The following is a 21434-nucleotide window of genomic DNA, read 5'->3' on the forward strand; positions in this document are numbered from 1 at the left end:
TCGAATGTGTCGCTTCTTCACCAGCACTTCCCATTACTGAAGTAGGGCTCCATTGTGGCTGTCAGGTGGTGACGTCAGCTCAGTGCATTCAATGTGGTGCTGGTTTTGTAAATGAATCCTTACTGAGGCTTAGTCAGAACATGCCTGTGTAGACTGTTACCGTATTTTGGGTCACCGACCCTGCAGAGGCTTTCCTTGTTTCTGACTGGTTTCAGTCCTGTTCAAGCTGTGAGCTAAAATGTGGCCTTTTGCCCCAGACTTTTAGTTTCTGTTCCTCCACCCAGGAAAGTTGCAGCCCTTACATGTAACTTAGGGTGCTGGGGATAGCTGGTCTGTTAAAGAGGCTTTGTGATCTGGAGCTCTGTATGACACGGGGCTTTCAGTGCTTCTCTGTACATATGCTTTGAAGGGAGCAGTTTGGTCCCCTGAGTCTTGCTGATATTTCATAGTTTCATAGTTTCTAGGGTCGGAAGGGACCTGAGCAGATCATCTAGTCCGACCCCCTGCCATGGCAGGAAAGAGTACTGGGGTCAAACGACCCCAGCAAGATGTTCATCTAACCTCCTCTTAAACACCCCCAGGGTAGGAGCCAGCACCACTTCTCTTGGAAGTTGGTTCCAGACCCTAGCCGCCCTGACCGTGAAATAACGCTTCCTGATATCTGTCCTAAACCTACCCTCTGCCAGCTCGTGACCGTTATTCCTGGTCACTCCTGGCGGAGCTCAGGGAAGCAGTGACTCCCCCAGTGCCTGCTGGTCCCCTCTGACTAGTTTATAACAGGCCACAAGATCCCCCCTCAGCCTTCTCTTGTGGAGGCTGAACAGGTTCAGGTCCCGTAGCCTGTCCTCGTAGGGCCTGTCCTGCTGCCACCTGATCATACGAGTGCCCTCCTCTGGACCCTCTCCATGTTTTCCACGTCCCTCAAGTGCAGCGCCCAGAACTGGACGCAGTACTCCAGCTGCGGCCTGACCAGTGCCGCATAGAGGGGGAAGATCACCTCTTTGGACCTGCTTGAGATGCATCTGTGGATGCATGACAAGGTGTGGTCGGCCTTCCTGACTGCCTCCCCACACTGCCGGCCCATGTTCATCTTGGAGTCAGTGATGACCCCCAGATCCCTTCCGCCTCCGTGCTGACAAGAGGGGAGTTCCCTAACCTGTAGGTATGGTGCCGGTTGTTCCTCCCCAGGTGCAGCACCTTGCACTTGTCTGTGTTGAATCCCATCCAATTCTCGTCCGCCCACCCTTGTAACCTGTCTAGGTCTGATTGTAGCCTGTTGCATCCTTCCGATGTGCCCACGTCCCCCCACATCTTAGTGTCATCAGCAACTTTGAACAGGGTGCTTTTTACCCCCTCGTCCAAATCACTGATGAAGATGTTGAACAGTGCGGGCCCGAGGACCGAGCCCTGGGGGACCCCACTACCCACGTCCTTCCAGGTTGAGAAGGACCCATCCACTACCACCCTCTGGGTGCGGCCCTCCAGCCAGTTGGCGACACATTTGACTGTGTGGGTGTCGACACCACAGCCCCCCAGTTTCTTAATGAGAACGGGGTGAGAGAGTGTCAAAAGCCTTCCGGAAGTCCAGGAAGACTATGTCCACTTGTACCCCTGCATCTAATTATTTGGTGATCTGGTCGTAAAAGGCCACCAGATTGGTCTGACCGGACCTGCCACTGATGAACCCATGTTGGTTGCCCCTAAGCATGCAGTCCCCTGCTGGCCCCTCCTGGATGTGTGCCAGCATAATTTTCTCGAACAGCTTGCCTAGGATCGAGGTAAGACTAACCGGCCTATAGTTTCCCAGAACTATTTGAAAACCATTTGTTCTTGTACCTCAGGAGTCCTTTGCCTGGGTTTGATTTAAAATAAGAGAAACGTGGCCCATAGAAAATTAAGAAATTAGGGTTGGAAGGGACCTCAGGAGGTCACATCTAGTCCAACCCCCTGCTCAGAGCACCATCATCCCCAACCAGATCATCCCAGCTAAAGCTTCGTCTAGCCGGGTTTGGAAAATCTCCAAGGATGGAGAGTCCACAACCTCTCTGGGTAACTTGTTTCACTATTTTACTACCCTCCTAGTGAGAAAATGCTTCCTAATATTTAACCTAAACTTCCCTTACTGCAAGTTGAGCTCATTGCTCCTTGTTGTCATCTGCCGTTGCTGAGAACAGTCCAGCTCCATCCTCTTCTGACATGATTGTATCAAGGCCCTTGTTTTTCACCAGGAGAGGATTTGGTTCAAATTCAAGTGACATCAGCAGGGGAATAAATTAAGTCTCAGTCCTACCCTTTGGGGTCATTTGTCCACACCCAGCAAAAAGACCCCCCACATGTATGCACATATTGGCATGTTTCTTCCTGATGCATCAAAGGGTATTGAGGAGTGTAACAGTAGAAGGAGCCTTTTGGGGCTGTCAGGTCCAATCTGCTGCATTCGTTATCCAAAGAGTCCTGAAAATTATCCACTCCAGTCATGCAGCACAGCCCCAGAGCTGAAGAAGGAGCCCAGGAAGAGCACTGAAGGTGAGGACTGAAAAGCTGCCATCACTGTGTGGACCCCAGGGACTGAATAGCAGGGATTACTACAAGTCAGGATTCAGAAGGATTGCCAGATCTCTATAGGAGCTGGCAGGTTGCTGCAAGACAGGAGCATGATGTGTATTGGCAGAGCTGAGCAGGATCATAAGATGGGAATAGCAGGTGTTACCGGTCAAGGGTGAGGTCTGTGTGCAGCATTTTCCTGTGTTTTGGCTGCAGGGGCCTATCTAATAATTCTTTGGGGCAGCTCTGCAAGGCTCCTTTTGTAAAAGAAGTTTAAAAAATATCTGAGAAAGTCTCAAGAAAGGTGCAGTTGACAGGTGCAGACAGGCTTCTTCCTGCTGACATGTATGTACTGCTGCATCCTGTGTGGAATTGGATGGCCAGCAGGTAACCTGGTGGCTGGAGCGGAGCCGAGCACTTCACTCGGTGACTGACCTTGTAAGCTGGGAACTGGCCCCTGCATTGATTTTGCAAAATGTATGCATTGCTGCATTGTGATCAACGCCTGCCGTTTCGCTGGCAGGCATCCATTTATTGCAGCTATAAGACTTAAGATGCCCGTGCAAGCTGACTAATTGCTGCTTCATGATTAGATACAAAAACTTGCATGAGCCAAAAGAAAACCCTTTGTCATTAATGATGAGCAGAACAACTGGGGAATGACAAGGTGCCTTTGCAGATGTGCCAGTCAGCCCCTTTTAAAGTGCTTAAGAGAGAAAAATGCTGAAGTTAGATGCGTTGCTCAAGAAAATACAACTTAAAGTCCTAATTCTGTATGAGAACTGCACAAGCAGGCTCCCGTGTCTAGGCAGAACCCTGTTGATTTCTATGGGACATCACATCGTTGCAGAGGTCCACCCCTCCAGGAGTCTCCAGGTAGGATTATGGCCGCCTCCTGTAATATTTTCCATATAGAATGCCTCCCAAACATGCTGCAGATTTGGATTCAGTTGTGGAATTAGAGGAATGAGCACATTTAGAGAAGAGGAGAAAAAGACTGATAGAGCTGAAATTTGAGATGGTTCAGTCAAGTGGGGAGATGCCAGGGAGGCCATTCCAGATGGGATAGGTCCTGATGGGAGAAGGCTTTTCCACTAGTGCCAGCTGCAGCACAAAGAGGGCCCAGGCAGTCATGCCAGGTGACTTGGAAGAGACGGATCCCGTGAGAGAGGCTGGGGTGTTTTCCCACTGAATCAGTTCAGAAATGCGGACTTGAGAGGCTGAAGGAGGGTGTGCTGTGGTCACATTTCTTTGTCTGGATGAGATCAGGGAAGTGACACACTATGTGTGTGTGACACTGGGCACAGGACACTGGGCAGCTGTGGCTTGGGAAGATCACAGAGAGGGAAATTATAATGTTTAAGGTGGCAGGATGAGAGGGACTGTGATTATGGATGCTTCCAGCTTTAAAAAAAGTACAAAACCCAAGTGTTCCTTCCTGCTTATTTAAAGTGAAGGTGCTTTTTTTTTTTAAAAAAGGTCTAATTTACTTCTCACTGTTTGCGCTATTTTTTAAATATTTGCACTTCCTTCAGTAAAAAGAGCACAAACTGCCTTGTTTGTAGTCTGATTGCCCTCCGTCTTGAAGTCCGAACAATATATGTTCACTGAATTAAAAAAATCATGAAAATGTTTCTTTTCACTAAATTCCGTAGGTGAACTTTGTGCCTCAGCATCCTACATTTTGGAGGTAACTTCAGAGAAGAAAGGGGACAGAATTTCAGTTGAGTTGATAAATACGCAGGGTATTTTGCATGATGCCTGCCAGTCCCAAAACAAAAATGGGTTGTGGGAGGTCCATGCAGCATAACCTAGAACAGGGGCAGGCAATTGTTATGGGCAGAGGGCCGCTTACTGAGTTTCGGCAAGCCATCAAGGGCTGCATGACAGGCAGCCCAGAGCAAATTAATATTAATTTTCTAAATTTGTTATGGGCCCTGCGGGCCAGATAGAATGGCCTGGCAGGCTGCATCCGGGCCTCATTTTGTCCACCCCTGACCTAGAGCCTCTTTTCCCCTTGTCAAGAAGTTTGGCTCCCCTCTCCTGCATCCAGTGCCGAATCTCTAACAGTGTGGGAGAAGGTCTGCTGCTTTTTCTAGAAATCAGTCTATCCTAGTGGTGCTTAACCAGGTGAGTGTTGGAGGCTGGATCACTTGTGGAGTCAGTGCACAGGGGTAGGCTCCATCCACATCAGACCCTGTGCTGCCTTGTTCAGCCTTCGTGCCATGATGATCAGGTCCTGCGCTACCTTGGCCCGGCCCTGTGTTCCTGTATTGGGCCCTGCTCTTCTCCAGCCCTGGGCGCTCCTGCTAGTGTGCAGGGCTATACTGTCTCCAGCCCACAGTGCTCTCTCCATGGATCTTGAAATTTGGCAGTGGGAGAGCAGCATTTAACACTGCCACCACTCCCCACCACCACATTTTCAGATTTGGGGGACCCCAGCAGCCCAGATAACACAAGCTCCATGGGCTAGATCTGGCCCCCAGGGATTGAGCACCCTTGTTCTAGCCACTACCAAAAGATTTGGCAAAAGTTAATGCCGGTTATCTGTCAAGCAGCCTACTCCCAGGGTCAGTCCACCTGGAGTTCCTTTGACCTTGCCTATACATACCCAGTTTGGTAGTGGAAGTTCTGGTGGCAGATGCCACGTACCACTGCCAAGGTGCCAAAACATGTCCACATCCATGTGCTGCTGGCAGCTCTGCTAATAAATTACAGTGTGTTTTGGGAAAGCACTGTCTGCAGCAGGAACCAGGACAGCTGGTAGGAGGATGTGGTAGTATCTGCTGTGTGCCAGCTGCTAGAGGCATGCTTTAGCTCGGGAGAAGTGGGGGAACTGGCAGATGTGGGGAAAGGGTCTGTGCTCTCAAAGGAGCTTTCAGTGTAGGCGTACTCCAAGTTTTGCAACATTATGTGGTAGTGCAGAGTCAGTCTTTGTTTCTTTCCAAGGAAACCCTCAGGTATGTGGTTGTTCATATGTGACCTCAACCCTGGGTTTCAGCCTGCTTTAAGGAAGGGGACTGTTTGGACAGTCTATATAGTCGGCTGTCCTGTGAAAGCCAATCAAGTGGGAACTGATGACCCCACTTGAGGGTGATGATCGCAGCGTCTTTCCTCCAAGGTGAGTGGGAGATTTCTGTGTTACTTGTGAACAAAGACAGGTTGCAAGGGTGTACCCAGCTCTCTGCTCCCTAAGCTAAGTATGAATAAAGGAGTCCAGTGCGTCTGCTCCTTGATTTTGGTTTTTGTGCATGGGTATTTTGTCCACTTGTTTCTGGAAAGGCTGTAATGGGCTGGTTATCACTAATGTGGTGCCGCTCCTTTGTGTTACAGTGATGGCCTACATGCAGTTTGTGGAAGACTACTCGGAGCCGCAGCCATCCATGTTCTACCAAACGCCCCAGAACGAACACATCTACCAGCAGAAAAACAAGCACCTCATGGAAGTCTATGGCTTCAACGACTCGTTCATCAGCATAGACTCAGCCCAAGATCTGGCACCTCCCCCTGCTCTCCCACCTAAACAGCGACAGCTGGTGAGTGACACCCTAAGTACCGAGGTCTGTTAGACTCCTAGAAACAGATCTGGGGAAAACTCGGCCTGTCCATTGTGGCATATCTCTGTGTGTTAATTTACCCACATAACACTCCCTTCAATCTAGTCGACATGCTTTCTGACACTTTGCATGACCCAGCTTAATCACCGTTCTGCAGCACACGGATTCCAAGCATTTCCCTGCAGGCTCTGAGAAAACCAAAAATGCTCTGAAAATGAGATTTCCAGGTCTTGCAAACACCATGGTAGAAGCTGTGCTAGTGACACTCTTACTGCTTCTGTCCCTCTGGCAGTCTGGGCTAGTGTATCCTAAGAGATAGGATGACTAAACCACGCCATAGGCTACACACCACTATATAGTTTACAGCATTGCTTTGTAACCCAGTTCCTAAAGCCATTCTCAGACACTGCTTAGGGAACTGGCTAGTAGTAACTGTTCAAACTTAGTTGCCACTTGTAAGCTTTCGGTTGTAGCAAAGGCAGCTCTAGTGCAGCCGGAAACTGTCATAAATGCATGTCGCTTTCCCTGTTAAACCCCATTAGCTTGCTCACAGTGAGCTGTCTCTGTCTGTTCCAGGTCCACCAGGAGCAGGACAGCCATTCCAATGCCAGCCCTGCTGTCTTGATTTACTTTAGTACCAGGCTTTTTATTTAAGTGGTTGAATCTGGTTTGTGACAGCTTGAGGTTTTCACTGCATTGGAACAAGAATCCCCATTGCCCTTCTGGAAATAAGATTCCACCACATGCATTGTGCCCGTTCAAATCCACAGGCATTTGGAGCATGGTTCAGAGGGCCCCAAGCATGATGAGGTCTTGACTGCCGGTTTCTACCCTCTGAATGAAATCCTGGCTCCACTGAAGTCTGTCAGTGGGCGTTTTGCTTCTGACTTCAGTGAGCCAGGATTTCATCCTATTTCTTTTCTTTTCCTTAGCCTTTTTTTTAAAATCCTCTTGCTTCAGGGATTGTATTTCATTTCAGTAAGCAAACTCATTCGAACGAAAACACCCAGCTAACTCATGCTGCTGTGCTGTTAGCCACAGGTCTGGAGGGGCTGGGGGAGTGAGCCGTCTTGTTGCTACCAGACAGGCTTATTTTATGTCCTTTGAAATGTTACACTTGCCTCCCAGGTTGGGTGACAGAATTGTTCATGTCTGTCCCTGTTACAGTTCTGTGCTGATTTTTGACTTTCCAGCTGTATTTTTTTTAATTGAATGGAGAGCTTTGGAGCTTCAGTTTCAAAGCATTTGGATTTCTTGGAAGCACAGGTTCAGCACTTACCAGGGTCAGCCCATCCTTCCAAGGAAAATAAATCAAGTCCCACGCAGTGGTGCTGTGCCAGTGTCCCTTGAATGAGACACTGGTAAATCCCAGCGTCCCATCTGCTTTTCAAGGGCACTACAAATTCAATGAGACACCTTCCTGAAGAGCTAGGTGGTGCTCCAGTATATATGACCTGGTGGCACATTTACTTATCCCATCACCTGCCTCCTACCCTGGAAGTGGCTGCATTTGGGTGGCACATTGTAAAGGGGGTGTATAAAACAATAAAATCCCAATAAAATCCTGATGAGACCTTCAATAAGGTAGACACTATTGTTCTGGAAAAAAAGTCTGCCGCTTTCCCAAATCCAAGTTAGTTGAAACAAAGCATTTCCTTTCTGCGCTCCCCCACCTTTGCTGCCTTTTAGTAATTGTCTGACTGACCAAGAGGTCATAGCTCTGCCTGCTGGGCGTTTTCTCCTTGCAAGATGATACCATCAAGGTGTTGCCTGCAGTTCCTTGGAGGCAGAGGTTTCCTGACCGGGTTGCCTTTCCTTATGTTCCTTCATCTCCCAGGCATCTGGGAAATGGTGTCACTGAACTCTGCAACGAGACAATAGTTCATTCAACAATGACTGCAAAAGCTATCACAGTGTATTGTTCTCCTGCACTGGCTGCCCTGAGGTTTGGCAAAAACAAATCACATAGACACAAGGAACTTTTCCAGCTGGAGGCTAGTTCTGCTTGATGAACTCTTCCTCTGCATAAATTTTTAAGAAAAATTGCTGCCTTGTGAGCTTCAGATCTGACCATAGACCCATTGGTACCCAAAATCCCTGAATCTGAATTGAGACTTGCCAAGCAAACCAGGCTGTTGGAGAGGATCTCTAATGGCTAGCCCTCCAATATATGGAGTGCACTAGACCATTCAGTGGGATGCCTTTTGATAGATGAAGTATGGTATTTCCCTCTTATGCAGACGGAGCACAGTTTTGCTTTTGAGGAGGGAGGGTATTAAAGATTAAAACACTCAGGGTTAGGCCTGTTCACAGGGGAAGTGTGTCATCGCTCAGTCTGGAGAGATCCAAGTTCCCAGTCTGCTGGTTGGCCAAGAAACCAGCCCACCAAAGTAGTCCGCCAAATGTCTGGAAGCAAGGGCTGGTTTTACCGCTTGGCAGCAGCTCGTGTTTTGTGCTTGCTTCTTTGAGCAGCTCTGCCCTGTGCTTTATGAAGAGTAGCACTAAGGAGAGCTCACCTGGGCACCAAACAGCGGAACAGTAACAAGCCAAGAGGGGAAAATTGTTCCTGAGGGATGTGATCAACAGGGGTGGTTTAATAATGTCTCTGCACTGCCTCTCTGAGCTAAGAACCACATGTCCATGGGACCGACTCCAGCGAGGCATCGGAGTTATATGAGTAGCTACTTGTTTAGAAGCAACTTGAAATGCATTGTTTTGCAACTAGCATTTCTTATCCCATATTCATAGTCTGTTCTGTGCTTTCTTTCTCTGTTTCTTTTTTCTTTGGCTTTCTCTTTCTCCTACTCAGCAGGCCTCCTATGCTGCCTCTTCTTTCCCTTCTGTCTCCTACTGTGTCCAGCAAACTAAAGTGCCCTTCCTGCCCGAGGACATCAGTGCCACTCAGGGCCTCAGTATGTCAGTCTCTAACTCCTTTCTCAACCGGCACAGCTCCTTTCCTGTGCATTCGGTGAGTCACTAACTGCACGTCTTTACACGTGTGTGTGCGTGCGTGTGTTGTGTTAGTGAAATGCTCTTGCACGTGTTCTATGCCCAGTCTCCCAATTCCAGGTAAATTCAAAAGTTCATGACTGCTTGTAAAAGCTTTTGCTAGTAATAAGGACAATTGGGACAGGGAGAGGTTGGGTAGGCGGAGGCTGGTTTGGACCTTGCGACATGCTCTGGGATGGGGAAGCTAGTCTTTATGGGTATCTTGTGTGTATTTATGATAGGGGCAAGGGAAGAAAGCAGGAAACCAGGCCTGTATACCAAAGGCAAACTCCTTCATCTGCATTGCCCCAAGGCACTGGTTCTGTGAAGTACTCTCACTCGTAATGGCAGTGACAAGGACTAGTCAGTTAAATACTGCTTTGTGTATCTAGCTTTGGAGAGATAATGAGGGACTGTCCTTTCCTTCAGTGCAGGGATCCATTCAAGCGCATGGAACAGCTTCTGCAGCTGAAGTTATACACAGAGAGCCAGTGGCAAATGTTTGAGGTGCAGCTTTGCATTTTAGCTCCAGCATCGCTTATAGTTTGCTATCAGAGCACAGCTATAAATCCAGATCTCAGCAGGTTAAAAAGCATTTCAGTTTACTTTTCAAATGAAACTGTTTGTAGTGATAAGCTACACTTGGGGATGTTTAATGATTTATTATAACCAAAGTTTCTTTTACTCTAGAAAGCATCTTAGTTGATCTTAAATGGATGCTGCAAGCATGATTTCATTTTAAATTGTCAGTTTTCTTTTTTTAATTGTGTTTTGGACTTCTTTTAAGAATGCACTGTTTGTTTGTGTGCTTCCTATTGCCCTGTTTTTCTGGGTTTTTTCTTTCCAGCAACAGAAAAATACTTGGACAGAGCTTGGGAAACTAGTAGAACCGGCTGTACTCAATGCGCCATCAAATGTACAAAGTAAACAAGCAGGAAAAAAATAGCCCTTTCTCTCCCTAATGACTCTGAATTATAGTAATTTGTTATTGTCTGTGACTGTAAAAGCTCCATCATTTTCAGGCAAAAATATGGTTTTCCCATTGTCTGGGTCTCGTTGTTTCTGATGCACAGGATGTCAGTGGCCCTACATGTTTCACAGCTGCCCCACCTACCTATCAGGAGTGGTCTAGCCCCTTCTTCCTGCCCCTAATGCAGTGCTTCTCAACCACGGTGCTGTGAGATCCTTTTAAGGATGCCTCAGGGTGTTGTATAGGTAGGTGTGCAAACCCCTGTCCAGGATTCACAAGATAAGCTTAGAGATTTCAAATAGGAGTCTGCAGTATCAATAACTTTCTGGCCCATTGTGGCCTTTCTGAGTTGTTTCCAACAGACAAATTGCTGTATTATTTTTCTGTAGTCAAGAAATAAGTGAGAATTAAGAACTGGTATTTTTCCCAAGGGTGCCTTGAGTCTATCAAGGGGTGCCTTGAATCTTGCAAGGTTGAGAACCACTGCCATAATATAAGGTACAGAACAACTGCAGAGAAATAAATCATACATAACCAGGTTAATACCCTTCATTTGGGGATTAGGATGGGCTAGAACTTTTCTATTGATATATTTCTGGACATTAGCTAGAGAGAGAGAAAAACCTCTGTTGCCTGTGAGGAGGTTACTATGCATTACTGCTTGTAGAAATCTGTGAACTGCAGTAATACTGGATTTAAGTGAATTTCCACGTTCTGCTCTCAAATGCTGTGTTGCTGTCTTTGTCCCTTCTCTTTGTAGCCACAAGTCCACTTAGATAAATGCTTGGAAGAACAATAAACCTGTTAAAGGATTAAGCCTTGGCTGCCCACCAAATCCTGGAGGGATTTGATGCTTGGGACAGCTAACCTTTCACACAGAAGCCACCAAAGGAATAGGCCTGCTTAGGACGAAATGATCAATGCTGATTATCCTGTCTCTTAAAATGAAACATTAATCTTTATCCATTCTATACATGAAGCAAAGCGTCCTTCAATCAATACTGGGAAGTCAAATGCAATAATAATAATAAAAAAATGAAATGGCTATCCATTAGGAGCATGTGAGCAATTCATTGCAGAGACTCTGTGCTCACATTAGCCTTGAAAGTTGCCTTGCTTAGCAGTTTCTCTCTTCATGTGAATGTGGGTAGGAAAGGCAGTAGGATGGAGTCCAAAAGGTAATGTTCATCCCTGTACCAGTTTGTAAGGCTTTGGTGCAGACAACAAAGATGGGCGAGCAAGCCATCTATTACCCATGGAGTATGAAGTCAGCTACATCTATAGTTCATGCTTCTTGGAGCTCCAGATGAGGGATTTGCTCTTGAACCAGCCATTCTTGACTCGGACCCTGGCTCTCTATCAACTTCTGAAGAGGGCTGCTTTTCAGTCTGCATGACTTGAATTTCTGGTGTTACTACTCTCTTGGTCTGATTCTCCCTATTCCAATCTCCTGGGAGGGATTGGAGGCAGGGGATATTTTTTGCAATGGGCTCTTCTTTTCAGAAAGTCTGGAAAATAGGATTTGCATTTTTATTAGGAGTGCACCGATAAAGATTTTTTGAGCCGATACCGATGGTCAATTATTAACGAGCCATATTGGCTGATACCAATCCAATTGCTGGTATGCAGTCCACCCCATAGCCACTCCTGCCTGGTCTGAGTGCAGCCATGGCCGAGCCCCCCCCAGCCAGGAAGAGCCCGGCACTGCGCGCAGTCCCAGCCCACAGCAGCAGCCCAGCCTCGCCCTGCACACAGATCTGGAGGCATATGCCCCTCATGCCTCCCCTGGGGGTGTGCACAGTGGTGGGAGATGCACACCCTCCGTATCCCCCAGGCGAGCTGCTCATGGCTCTGTCCTGTGCCCTACTCTGCGCCATCTGGGCAGCAGCTGCCCCTGCTCCAGCCCCACTCCCTCCCTCACCGTGATGGGCCTCGATCTGCACCCCCTCACCCCTTCCCTCCCCCACAACAAACTTACCAGCCGGATGCTGCTCTCAAAGCTGCCGGGCTGGCCGTGTGCATGCTGCAGCTGCGCATGTGTATGTGGCATTTTTCAGCAACATTATCAGCCACATCAGCCAAAACAAAGCCAATTGCTGATAATGTCAATTTTCTTTTTATTGGTGCCAGTGTGATATGGACCAACGTATCGGTGTACCTCTAATTTTTATTCCATCTTGGACAGACCAGTGTCCCAGGCATGCAAGTGGAGGCCTGGTAACATCATGGAGTTATAGGTTCTGCTTTTGTTTTTCCCAGGAATTGCTATGTAATGCAAAAGTCTGCTTGCCTACAACACAATACTACAAGTGTGCTGAAAAAGAGTGGAGACTAAGTATAAGAAGTGAGATTCCTGAGTAGCAGATTAGGCAAAAAGCGTAAGAGCCCATGAATGACTCAGTGTCTAGACTAAGTCCTTAGAAGGGTGAAGACAATGGTGGCTGAAGCCTGGAGATAAGGTACAGCTCTATTTCTATTTGGAAGCAGTGGTGAAGGATGGGTTAGACATCCCTTTGGTTTTTGCTGACATTTTTTTAGTATCTTAGGGAATTTGAGGATATTTCACCTTTTTCACTCTGGTTTGTAAAGTATGCCAGAATATGATGGTTTTCTGGAGGCCTGATTTTTTCCATCCCTGGGTTAACCCTGCCCCTGTCCACCCATTAATAATGCTTTCCCCCCGCTTGGCAGGAAGTTGCGTCAGAGGTGATGGGGTTTACTGTACAGAAGCAGGTTTTGAGCAGCCAGTTCAGACCTCGTAGATTTGGCAAGTTGCGTCTGTTTTCCACCAATTCTGTTCCAAGCCTGATCTCCCAAGGCAGAGACCCCCATATGCAGTATGGGATGAGACTGTCAAGGGCAGTTGGACAGTTCCCCATCTTTTGGAGTCATGTTTGCAAATCTCGTACTCATGGGAATAGTTTCAAGTGGAGTGTGTGGCATGTGTCATTTTAGGGAACCCCACTTCTGTATTGTGGTGCTGTTTTCTGTTCAGTGGTAGAGAAGCAAGTATACTCTGTATGGATATGTTCCTTCTTGGTAACTGTTAGCAGAAGTCTTCCTTTCTCTTGTTGTTCATCCTCTTCCACTTTTACTGTGGAGGTAGATATTATTCTGGTTTCATCATCTCTTTGTTCATTTGCCTCTGGAAGGGGATGAACTAGGAACACTAATGTCAGGCTTTGAACCTGGTAACTGGGCTACAGGAGAATTATGTGTAGATGTAGTCATGGTGAACATATAAAAAAAAATCAATAGAGACAAGGTATGTCCCTTTCTGTCAGTGTGTTTTCCATTTGAGCAAAGTAGGAAGACTTGAAACGCATCCAGTTACTGGTAGGTATCTATTCCCTGCACAAATATCTGGTTGCAAATGCAGTCATTTAAAGCAGGCATGTACAGACATCTGGAAATCTGGCAGCTTCCTTCACTATGGAAAAATGGTGCACTGTAACTTTTTTTTTTTCTTTAAGTGAAAAAGATGACAAGCATCTTTCCAGAAACTGAATTGGCTGCTTGATTGTTAAAAAAGGTGGAAAGAGTTTCCCTATGGAAACGCTCCCATTCAGTATTTCAGTTATTCCTTGTTGTCACAGCTCTGGGGTGAATTGAGCAAGTGCATGGAAAGTTTGCGGCAACCGGTTTTCCTCTTCTCTTTTGTGTTTGTGCGCGCTCAGGAAAAGGAAGGGCAGGCAGCCTCGTTCAGCGGCAGAGCTGGTGCTTTGTACGTTCTGGCTGTGCAGCTCTCTCCTGATCCACAGCCCCCCTTGCAACTTCAGTCCAGAGCAGAGCTGCAAGTTGTGTAAAATGTGTGACATTTCAGTCATGAAAACCGCTCCCTGCTGGGGGCAAGCATGAGATCACAGGATTTTGTTTGATTATAAACCAGACCAGACCCATTCAAAAGATTTAAATCTGTGTAATTAGTTGTTGTGCTCCAAGCATTGTTTCTATGTTGTTTTCTTCTGCAGCTAAGTTTATTTCCATTACCCATAGCAGGCCTGAATGGGGATAACAGTAGGGGTGTGATCTTCCAGCACTGCTGAATCCTGCCTGTGAAAATCACTTCCCCAGTGGCTTAATTCTGACCATACAATTGAAATGCTGCTTTTCCTTCTGCCTATATGTCTAGGCAGCCTTTTTCTGTTTGCTTTATACACTATGTTCCACTTCCCTGGTATGATTGACTTTCTAGGAGCCTTATCTCTGCCTCTCAAGTGCAAAAGGCTCCAACCTCTAGTTCGAAAGAGCTATTTGCTGTGCCTGGAGGTATTTTTTACAGGTTAAATAGTCATTAGTACTGTGTCTGTGCATCAGATTGGGTTCTTCTGAGAGCTTCAAAAGGAACTGCCAGTTAGGATTGCAAAGGGAAATCAGCACCATAAACATTGCTAATAAGACTTGAAAATAGGTTTTTACTTATCCATTTTTTCCCCAGTGGAGGTAGACTATAGACCAGACTCAGTAAGCAGAGCTTTGCTTTTAAGCTTCTTTCCCTGTAGCGCAGGCCCGCATGGAGCCCGTCTGCCCAAGGGAGCAGAAAACTCAGGCCCTGTTTCTGGTGCACTAAGCAGCCTTTAAAAATAGCAAGGTCAGCTGAGCAAACCACTTGGAGGGCTGTGCTGAGAAATGTTTAAGTATGAGGGGTCGCTGCCCTTCCGGTGGCAGTGCTCGAAGCCATATTGTTGGCAGTATATGCTTCCAGCCATTCATTGTCGAAGCATTTCCTTCCTCATTAGTAAGGGACCTGGAGGGCCAGCATTGTGTCCTACGATAGGAAGTGATTTCTAATAGTTCCCTCTGTCGTTACAAGCCAAGGGTGTCACAGCCCTGTCCAACGCCCAGTCTCTGTAAACATGGTATTTGCCCACCGGGCAGGTAGATCAGGCCTGTTGCCTTTGCCTCGCTGGAATTAGCAATCACAGAAGGGACAGGAAGGTCTGATTCTCTCCTTGGTCTGCTTCACGTATCAGAAGCTGGACGCTGTAGCTGATCTGGTAATGCTGAGCAGAATCACAGATAAACTTGCCAGAGAAGCTCAGCTGGCTTCCTAATGAGGGGTCCTGGAAGGGTGAACGGTGCCTGCCGGCTGGTGCCTTTAAGTGCCCTGTCAGCCGTTTAATGGAGTCCAGCTCTGAACTGCAAGTGCAGACAACTGCTCTCAATTAACATCCACCTAAAACCAAGCTGCCCCAACTGCCCCTTACAGTCACTTGTCCCCACTGTCAGCAGAGCAGCAACACTCCCAAAATAAGAGCCAACTAGGGGGCTTGTGGGCAGCCAGCTAATTGCTGGGAATGTTTTTAGTGGCGGCAGCAGTTGGTGCATCCTGAGATGAGCAGCGCACGGCTGTTGTTTGCTTCTCTTTGCAGCCAGGGCAGGGATGGAGGGAGATGGAGTTGGAAGCATTTGGCGATGCTGTCCCTGGAAGAAGAGTGCCACAACTGGTGTGTGAGGAGGGACTTCTTTTCCACTCAGTAGTCTGCTGGCTTAATGCAGTTGCAAGTACTTTGGTAGCACTTGGGTATCCGGGTTGTATGTGTATTGGTCTAGAGGCGAAAGGAATCAGAACTCATGGTAGAGGTGCTATCTTTTATTAGACCCAAATAGGTGTTTGCAAATAAAAACTTTTTTTTTTCTCCCAGTTGGCTGTTTTTCCCTAGTGAGGCCAAAGCAAGGAAATGAACCAACTGCTGGGACTTTATTGCAGGGAATAGCAACAGAATACCACCTTGGTGCTTTCTTTTCTAGTACTAGTGGTTAAGTAGAGCTCTTTAGAGGAGCCGTGTTATAACATGAGAAGTTTGGCACTTAGCATCACATGAGGGTCAGGGAGAAGAAAGCGTCCCTTCCCAAAGGGTCTGGGTGCATGCTACCTGCTTTTTGCCTTCTTTGGAGGTTACTTAGAAGTGATCAACATACAAACATGCCAAACTGCAGAGTTAGAAGCCATCTTAATACAGCTGTAGACAAAGCCTTGCTGACCCTCAGAAGCCTTGTGGAAGTGTGGAAAACCAAGCACCAGCCATTGTTCAAGATAAACTTTCAGCTGTGATTTTACATTTTGGAGCCATTCTGTTAAAAGAACCATCTCCATCCCCCCTGAGCCTCCAAGGAATATATCTGGGTTTTCAGAAGGTTTTGTTTCACGAGAACTGTGCCCCAGCCCTATGGAAGTCATTCTCGCAACCTGGGCTGCAGCTGCATGATGGGGCTGGGGCTCTGCGGGAATGGGTGCCATGTGAACACCGTCTCAAACACAGGGTGTTTTTCCCCTTTAAAAGTATCCTGCGTTCTTGGCTCCTGTCCCAGCATGACTGCATAGCTGGGATTCCAGAGCTGCTCTCAGGCATGCTGAGCTGCAGGAGAAAGGAGGGGTCTTAACTGGCTTGTTTGGAGAAGATGCAACATCCTGAAATTGTGCGTGGGGAGCAGCATGACTAATTAATGCCAGCCAGCCCAAGCTTCCCTGCCTTGTCTCTGCAGGCTGGGCTCTAAAATGCTCATTTACAAGTCATGTAATGCCAGTGAGAGTGGATTTCATACATTTATGTGCTACCTATGTGTTGAACAGGCATCTTTTGCAAGCCCCATTCCAGTTTAATTTTGACGAGTTGTTGAGAAGGTCAGAGGCAGAGGTCTGTAAAGCCAAGCACCTTATCTGCATTGCATGCTCCACATCCCAAATTCTTAACGTTGATGTTGCAGTCTGGTTGAGTACTGAAATGGTTTTGAACTGGGGCTCGTGCATCTGAAACGGTTTGAGGCAGAAGCTGCTCAGACTTCCCTCCCTCCCTTATAATTGACCTGTGTCCTGATCAGCTGCATATGCTGGTTTAGCCTTGAACTTCCCTGCTGTCTGGTGCATTGCCCCGTGTGCTTCCAGACGGAGCCTTGCCCTGAGCAAAACAGGTTCCTTCTGTCAAGCAGCGTGTAAGTTTTTTGCAGAGTGGATAATTCTTCCAGTAATTAGACCGAGGTCACCCATTTCCTTTCACTGATGGCCTGATCAGCTGTGATTCGTATGCAAAGTCGAAATGCTACTTCACAAGCCCCCTCTGCTACAGAAGTGGGCATTTGCTTTTTCAGCTCAGGTGGGAGCGTTATTCAGCAATGACAGCAAAAGGCATTCATGGTGTCTCATCCCAGCCCTGCCACTGATTTGGTCTGGGAGATTGTTCAAGTCACCTGTGTCGTCTTCTTTGTGCTCAGTTTTCCGTTCGCTTTATGAAATAGCAGCTGCCTTGGCCAAGTGCTTAGGGAGCCCTCAGGTGGTGTATGCCACGTTATGGCCATTGTGATCGCTCTCTCTCTGCTCTGTCTCCTGTGGAGGTAGGCAGGCCAGCATGCTGAACTTGGAGGGTATAGGGCTTCAGCTGGGACACAGGTCATGCTTGAGACAAAAATTTATTTTAATCAGGGCAGAGGAGTCCATTGTTGTGAAGCCAACATTAGAAGGGCAGCAGAGCTGCCACTTAGGGGTACTTGGTGGCTCATCTCCATTCCTCGTTCGCACAGCTCCCCTTCCTAATCGGGACCTAGCCTGAAGCATGCAACATTAGCAGGACATTAATACTGGTGAGATCATGAAATATCAAGCCAGACGTGGCAGGGAGAATGAATGTGCTGAGCTAGGCCGATGTCATGAGCCCAGAGTCTTACAAGGGGATTTAGCGTTTTGTACCAGGCGAGTGAAAAAGAATAAATGAGGGGCATTTATCCAAGCAGCCGAACATAAATATGGAGATTAGACCTGTCAGTGTTACTGAGGCAGCACCAAATGCTGACAGAGTCCCCAGAGCCAGCTCTGCTCTCTGTAAAGAGATGGGCAGGAATGGAAAGGAGTGTGACCTGGAGCCAGACTCCTCTTAGCAGCAGGCTTGCAGGAGGGGTCTGCTTCCACAGCACCTCCCTCGGTTCTTCTCAGTAATGACGGGCAACTGAGGCCAGGCTCCAAGACTGCAGAGAGTCTTGCACGAACTCCACACCTCATGTGAGGGGCGGCCAAGAGGACCAAGGTGATGGAAGGTAAAATCTACCAGGTGCCTCTTTGTTTCATTTTCAGTTTGTGGTGGTAAAGCTTTCCTGCCCCAGCTGCTGGCACAGGGAGTGCCTTGACTTCTCAGGTTAGATTTTTCTCTACTGGATATTGAGATGGTTTCAGGATGAAATATAAAGGGCCAAATTAATCGCCTCCCAGTGCTGATGCTGTGTCAGGCGGTGAGTTCAGCTTTGCTTTTTATGCTTTTTAGTAGGTTGGCCACAACCTACTAAGAATTGAGGTGGGTTGTTGAAGTTCCAGTACTGAAAAAGCATGGCCATGGTGTTCAAGACTTGTATTTTTCCCCCTTTTTAATTGTGGCAGCATCTTTATTTGCCTGCCTTGATCAAATTGTATTTGCCTTGCTAGAAAACTGTAGCCAGTGGTTCTCCTAAAGCAGCTCATCAACTCTGGTGCCAGTGAAATGCAACTGCAGCTTCTCCCAAGCTTTTTGGATGACTTCACTCTTTTTTTCAAGTTTCCTGGATACTGCAGGTCTTGCCAGTGGTTCAGCTATGTGTGTTTTAAAGTAAACTCGTGTCCAGCAGATACAGCCTCATATGTCTGTCTTTTTAACTGGGTGTCAGTTTTAGTCTGGGAAATCTGTTCCTGCGTCTGTGTCATCCTGCCTGGAGTTCTCACCAGCAGCGTTTGCAGTGAGGTGTGGGCTTTTGCTTATCGACTCAGTGTACTTCTGCCATCCCACCCTTGTTATGTACAACCTGGAAAATAGTCTGACAGTAAGGAGACATAGCACAATACGGCTTTGTAGAGATTAAAAGCTTCCTTCTATCCCTTTTCCAACTGATTTTCCCAAGACCCATTGAATAAGAGAGGATGGTTTCAGTGGCGAGTTGGCTGCTCTTTGGAGCAATCGACATTTCCGCTCCCTGAAGTTTTCAGTGCTTGTAACCTGCCTTCCATTTCAGCTTGACTTTGAAGATGGTATTTGGACCCTTTCCCCTGTCACGTTTTAGATCGGTGGACCAGACTTGTCACAGTAACCACCAAATTATATGGTTTCCCCAAACAGTTTCTTGACTGTTTCCCATGGAAATCCGTGGAAAAGTCCTGTGCATGCAGAATACTTCTCTTCAAGTAGGTATTTGCACCATGCTCATTGCTGTGGTTTCTGTATACCCATGTGTTTTTTCACAAACTTGATACAGTTTTCGAGGTGCATCTTTTGTCACTGATTGTACCAAACTATGCAAGACTTTCCTAAGACTGAATCCTTCCAGGTATGGCACTGTGGACTCCTTTCCATGGCTTCTCTAAGATGAGCAGCCTGCCTCCTATTTGTACAGAAACATGCCTTTACCTAGGTAGAACTGGCCAGTGTCCCAGGTAGCTTTCCTAGCTATTGCGTGCGGGTGATAAAATAAATGCTGTCTCCTTTTAGTTTAGCCTCTGAATTCAGGGATGCCTTTGTTAGAATTACCTTGTGCTGTCACTGCCAAGCTACTGTGAATCTAATTACTTTTTCTTTTGTCTGTCTTTCTCCTTTTCCTGTCTGTCTTGTTTTTGTGTTGTTCCTTTTGCCTCCTGTAGTACAAATCTGTGTTTAGGTCCTACTCACAGGACTTTGTGCCTCACAACCAAGCTTCCATCCCTCCTTTTCTTTCTTCTACCTCCTCCTGCATTTCCACCACCTCACCTTTTCCACCTGTCCATCCATCTCAGAGCTCTGACCTAGCGGTGCCAACCACAGCCAGCCAGTCACCAAGCACTGTGGATGTGCCAAACTCCTCTTCTCAGGAGAGCAGCTTTAACGGGAATGCTCCTGTCTGCCTTCCTTCTGAAACCTCTTTCACTGATTCTCTCCAGACGTCTTCGGTGAGAATAACCAGAGATAATACACCTTAACACAAGGCTGTATTTTTTTTTTTAAATAATGTCTCTTGTATTAATGCCCATTTTAGCATAACCCACATGTGACCTGAACCGGCTTGTGTGTGGTGTGAGCAGCAAGATTGTTTTCTAGTCGAGTGACAGGTCACAAGCAGCAACGAACAGAAGCAGGTTGCAGCATTAGCACTCCCAGGATACTCTCACTCAAAGATACAGTGGGGGTGGATGAGGAAGGCTGAGAAATTCCTGGATTTGTCTCAGAACGTTGTGGTGTAAGTTGGAGGAAGGGAAAGGCAGAGATTTTTAAGAATAAGTTGTGCAAGATGTTGGTTTCTGAGCACTGGTCCATGCTCTGTCATGGATTATGTTGGGCTTTTGTCACAGCTGCTCCAGACACTCTGCCCCTGCCTCTGCAGTGAGCCTCTGCTCCAGTTATCAGTGTGATATAACTGCCCGCCTCTTCCATGCACCTGTGCGCAGCCTGCTGCTGACTTGGGGATTTGAATGCTGGCCTTCCTTTTGCAAGATGCCTGAGGTCCGCTGCAGGCGAGAGGGCTTGCTGTTGAAGGGGACGTGTCAGCACGCAGAACTGCTTAGCTCATTCAGAGATACTAGTCCAATAAGCTGATACAACTGCCCAGACAGGGTGGATGTCATGAGTTTTAGTTCCTAAATCTGTTGAATGTGCAGGTTTGCACATTGTAGCTGCACTTTTGAACAAATTATTTTCAGAGCAGTTCCTCCTTCACAGGCTGGGAACACCAGAATTCAAGATTCTGTGTTTCCTGCCCCAAAAACTGATGAAGTCAAAACAGTCAGCACAGTGTCCACAAGGAGTGCTCGACCGTTTGGAGCAGGGAACACGTTCCTTAATTCAGGGATTGTCAAGTCATTGCAAAACCAGTTTTCAGGTTCTGCTTCATTAGTCTAGTGGTGGCAGGATGCTATTCCAGTACAGTAGCCTCCAGTCTGACTGAGTCTTGTATTGTAGGTGGGGTCTCACCTGTATCTGTAATGACGTTTCCAAGTTGCGTAGCCTGGTTTGGGAGCACAGTGCAGTCTCCTCTTTACTACAAAACTTGGCCACGTTGACTGTGGCTGGGCTGTAGATCATGGTAGCTAGGTTTCTGCTGTGGCACAGTTGGGATTTTTTGTTTGAAGCTTTAAGGATTCAACATCTGTATCTCTGAAGTCTGCCTTTGTGTTTTGCTATGTTGCAGTCGCACTTTGAGCCTATGGCTAGCCATCAGAAAGCAGTTGGCTCTGCTCTCCTGCTCAGGGTCTTCTGGATAGTCCTCATGAATTGGAAAATAATAATCTCAGTGAAAACACAGAGCCAACGGACAGTGGTAGCAGCCTCCCATCCAAGCCAAGGTTCCCAGTCAGGTTGCAGCAGGTGCTGACAGATCCTCCGTTCCGGGCATTGGCCAGGCATGTTCACTTGCACACATTTCTAACACTGAGTGCTGGGCATGGGGCATGG

General features: G+C 47.2%; 1 protein-coding gene across 5 annotated transcripts in view; it reads left to right on the forward strand.

Moving 5' to 3' along the window:
- The window catches only part of RAPGEF1 (Rap guanine nucleotide exchange factor 1), a 118841-nt gene that overhangs the window by 77641 nt on the left and 19766 nt on the right, over positions 1-21434 (forward strand). For 2 of the 5 annotated variants that reach the window (XM_090021848.1, XM_090021849.1), the window contains exons 10-12: positions 5878-6080; positions 8911-9069; positions 19652-19936. In XM_090021848.1, coding sequence (XP_089877974.1) covers positions 5878-6080; positions 8911-9069; positions 19652-19936 — 647 coding nt within the window. The remainder of the gene's footprint in view (positions 1-5877; positions 6081-8910; positions 9070-19651; positions 19937-21434) is intronic. The other 3 variants (XM_090021852.1, XM_090021853.1, XM_090021851.1) reach the window with 2 other exon arrangements.

This window comes from Crocodylus siamensis, chromosome 11, assembly GCF_052110815.1.
Source record: "Crocodylus siamensis isolate JL-2025a chromosome 11, ASM5211081v1, whole genome shotgun sequence".
Lineage (NCBI taxonomy): Eukaryota > Metazoa > Chordata > Crocodylia > Crocodylidae > Crocodylus > Crocodylus siamensis.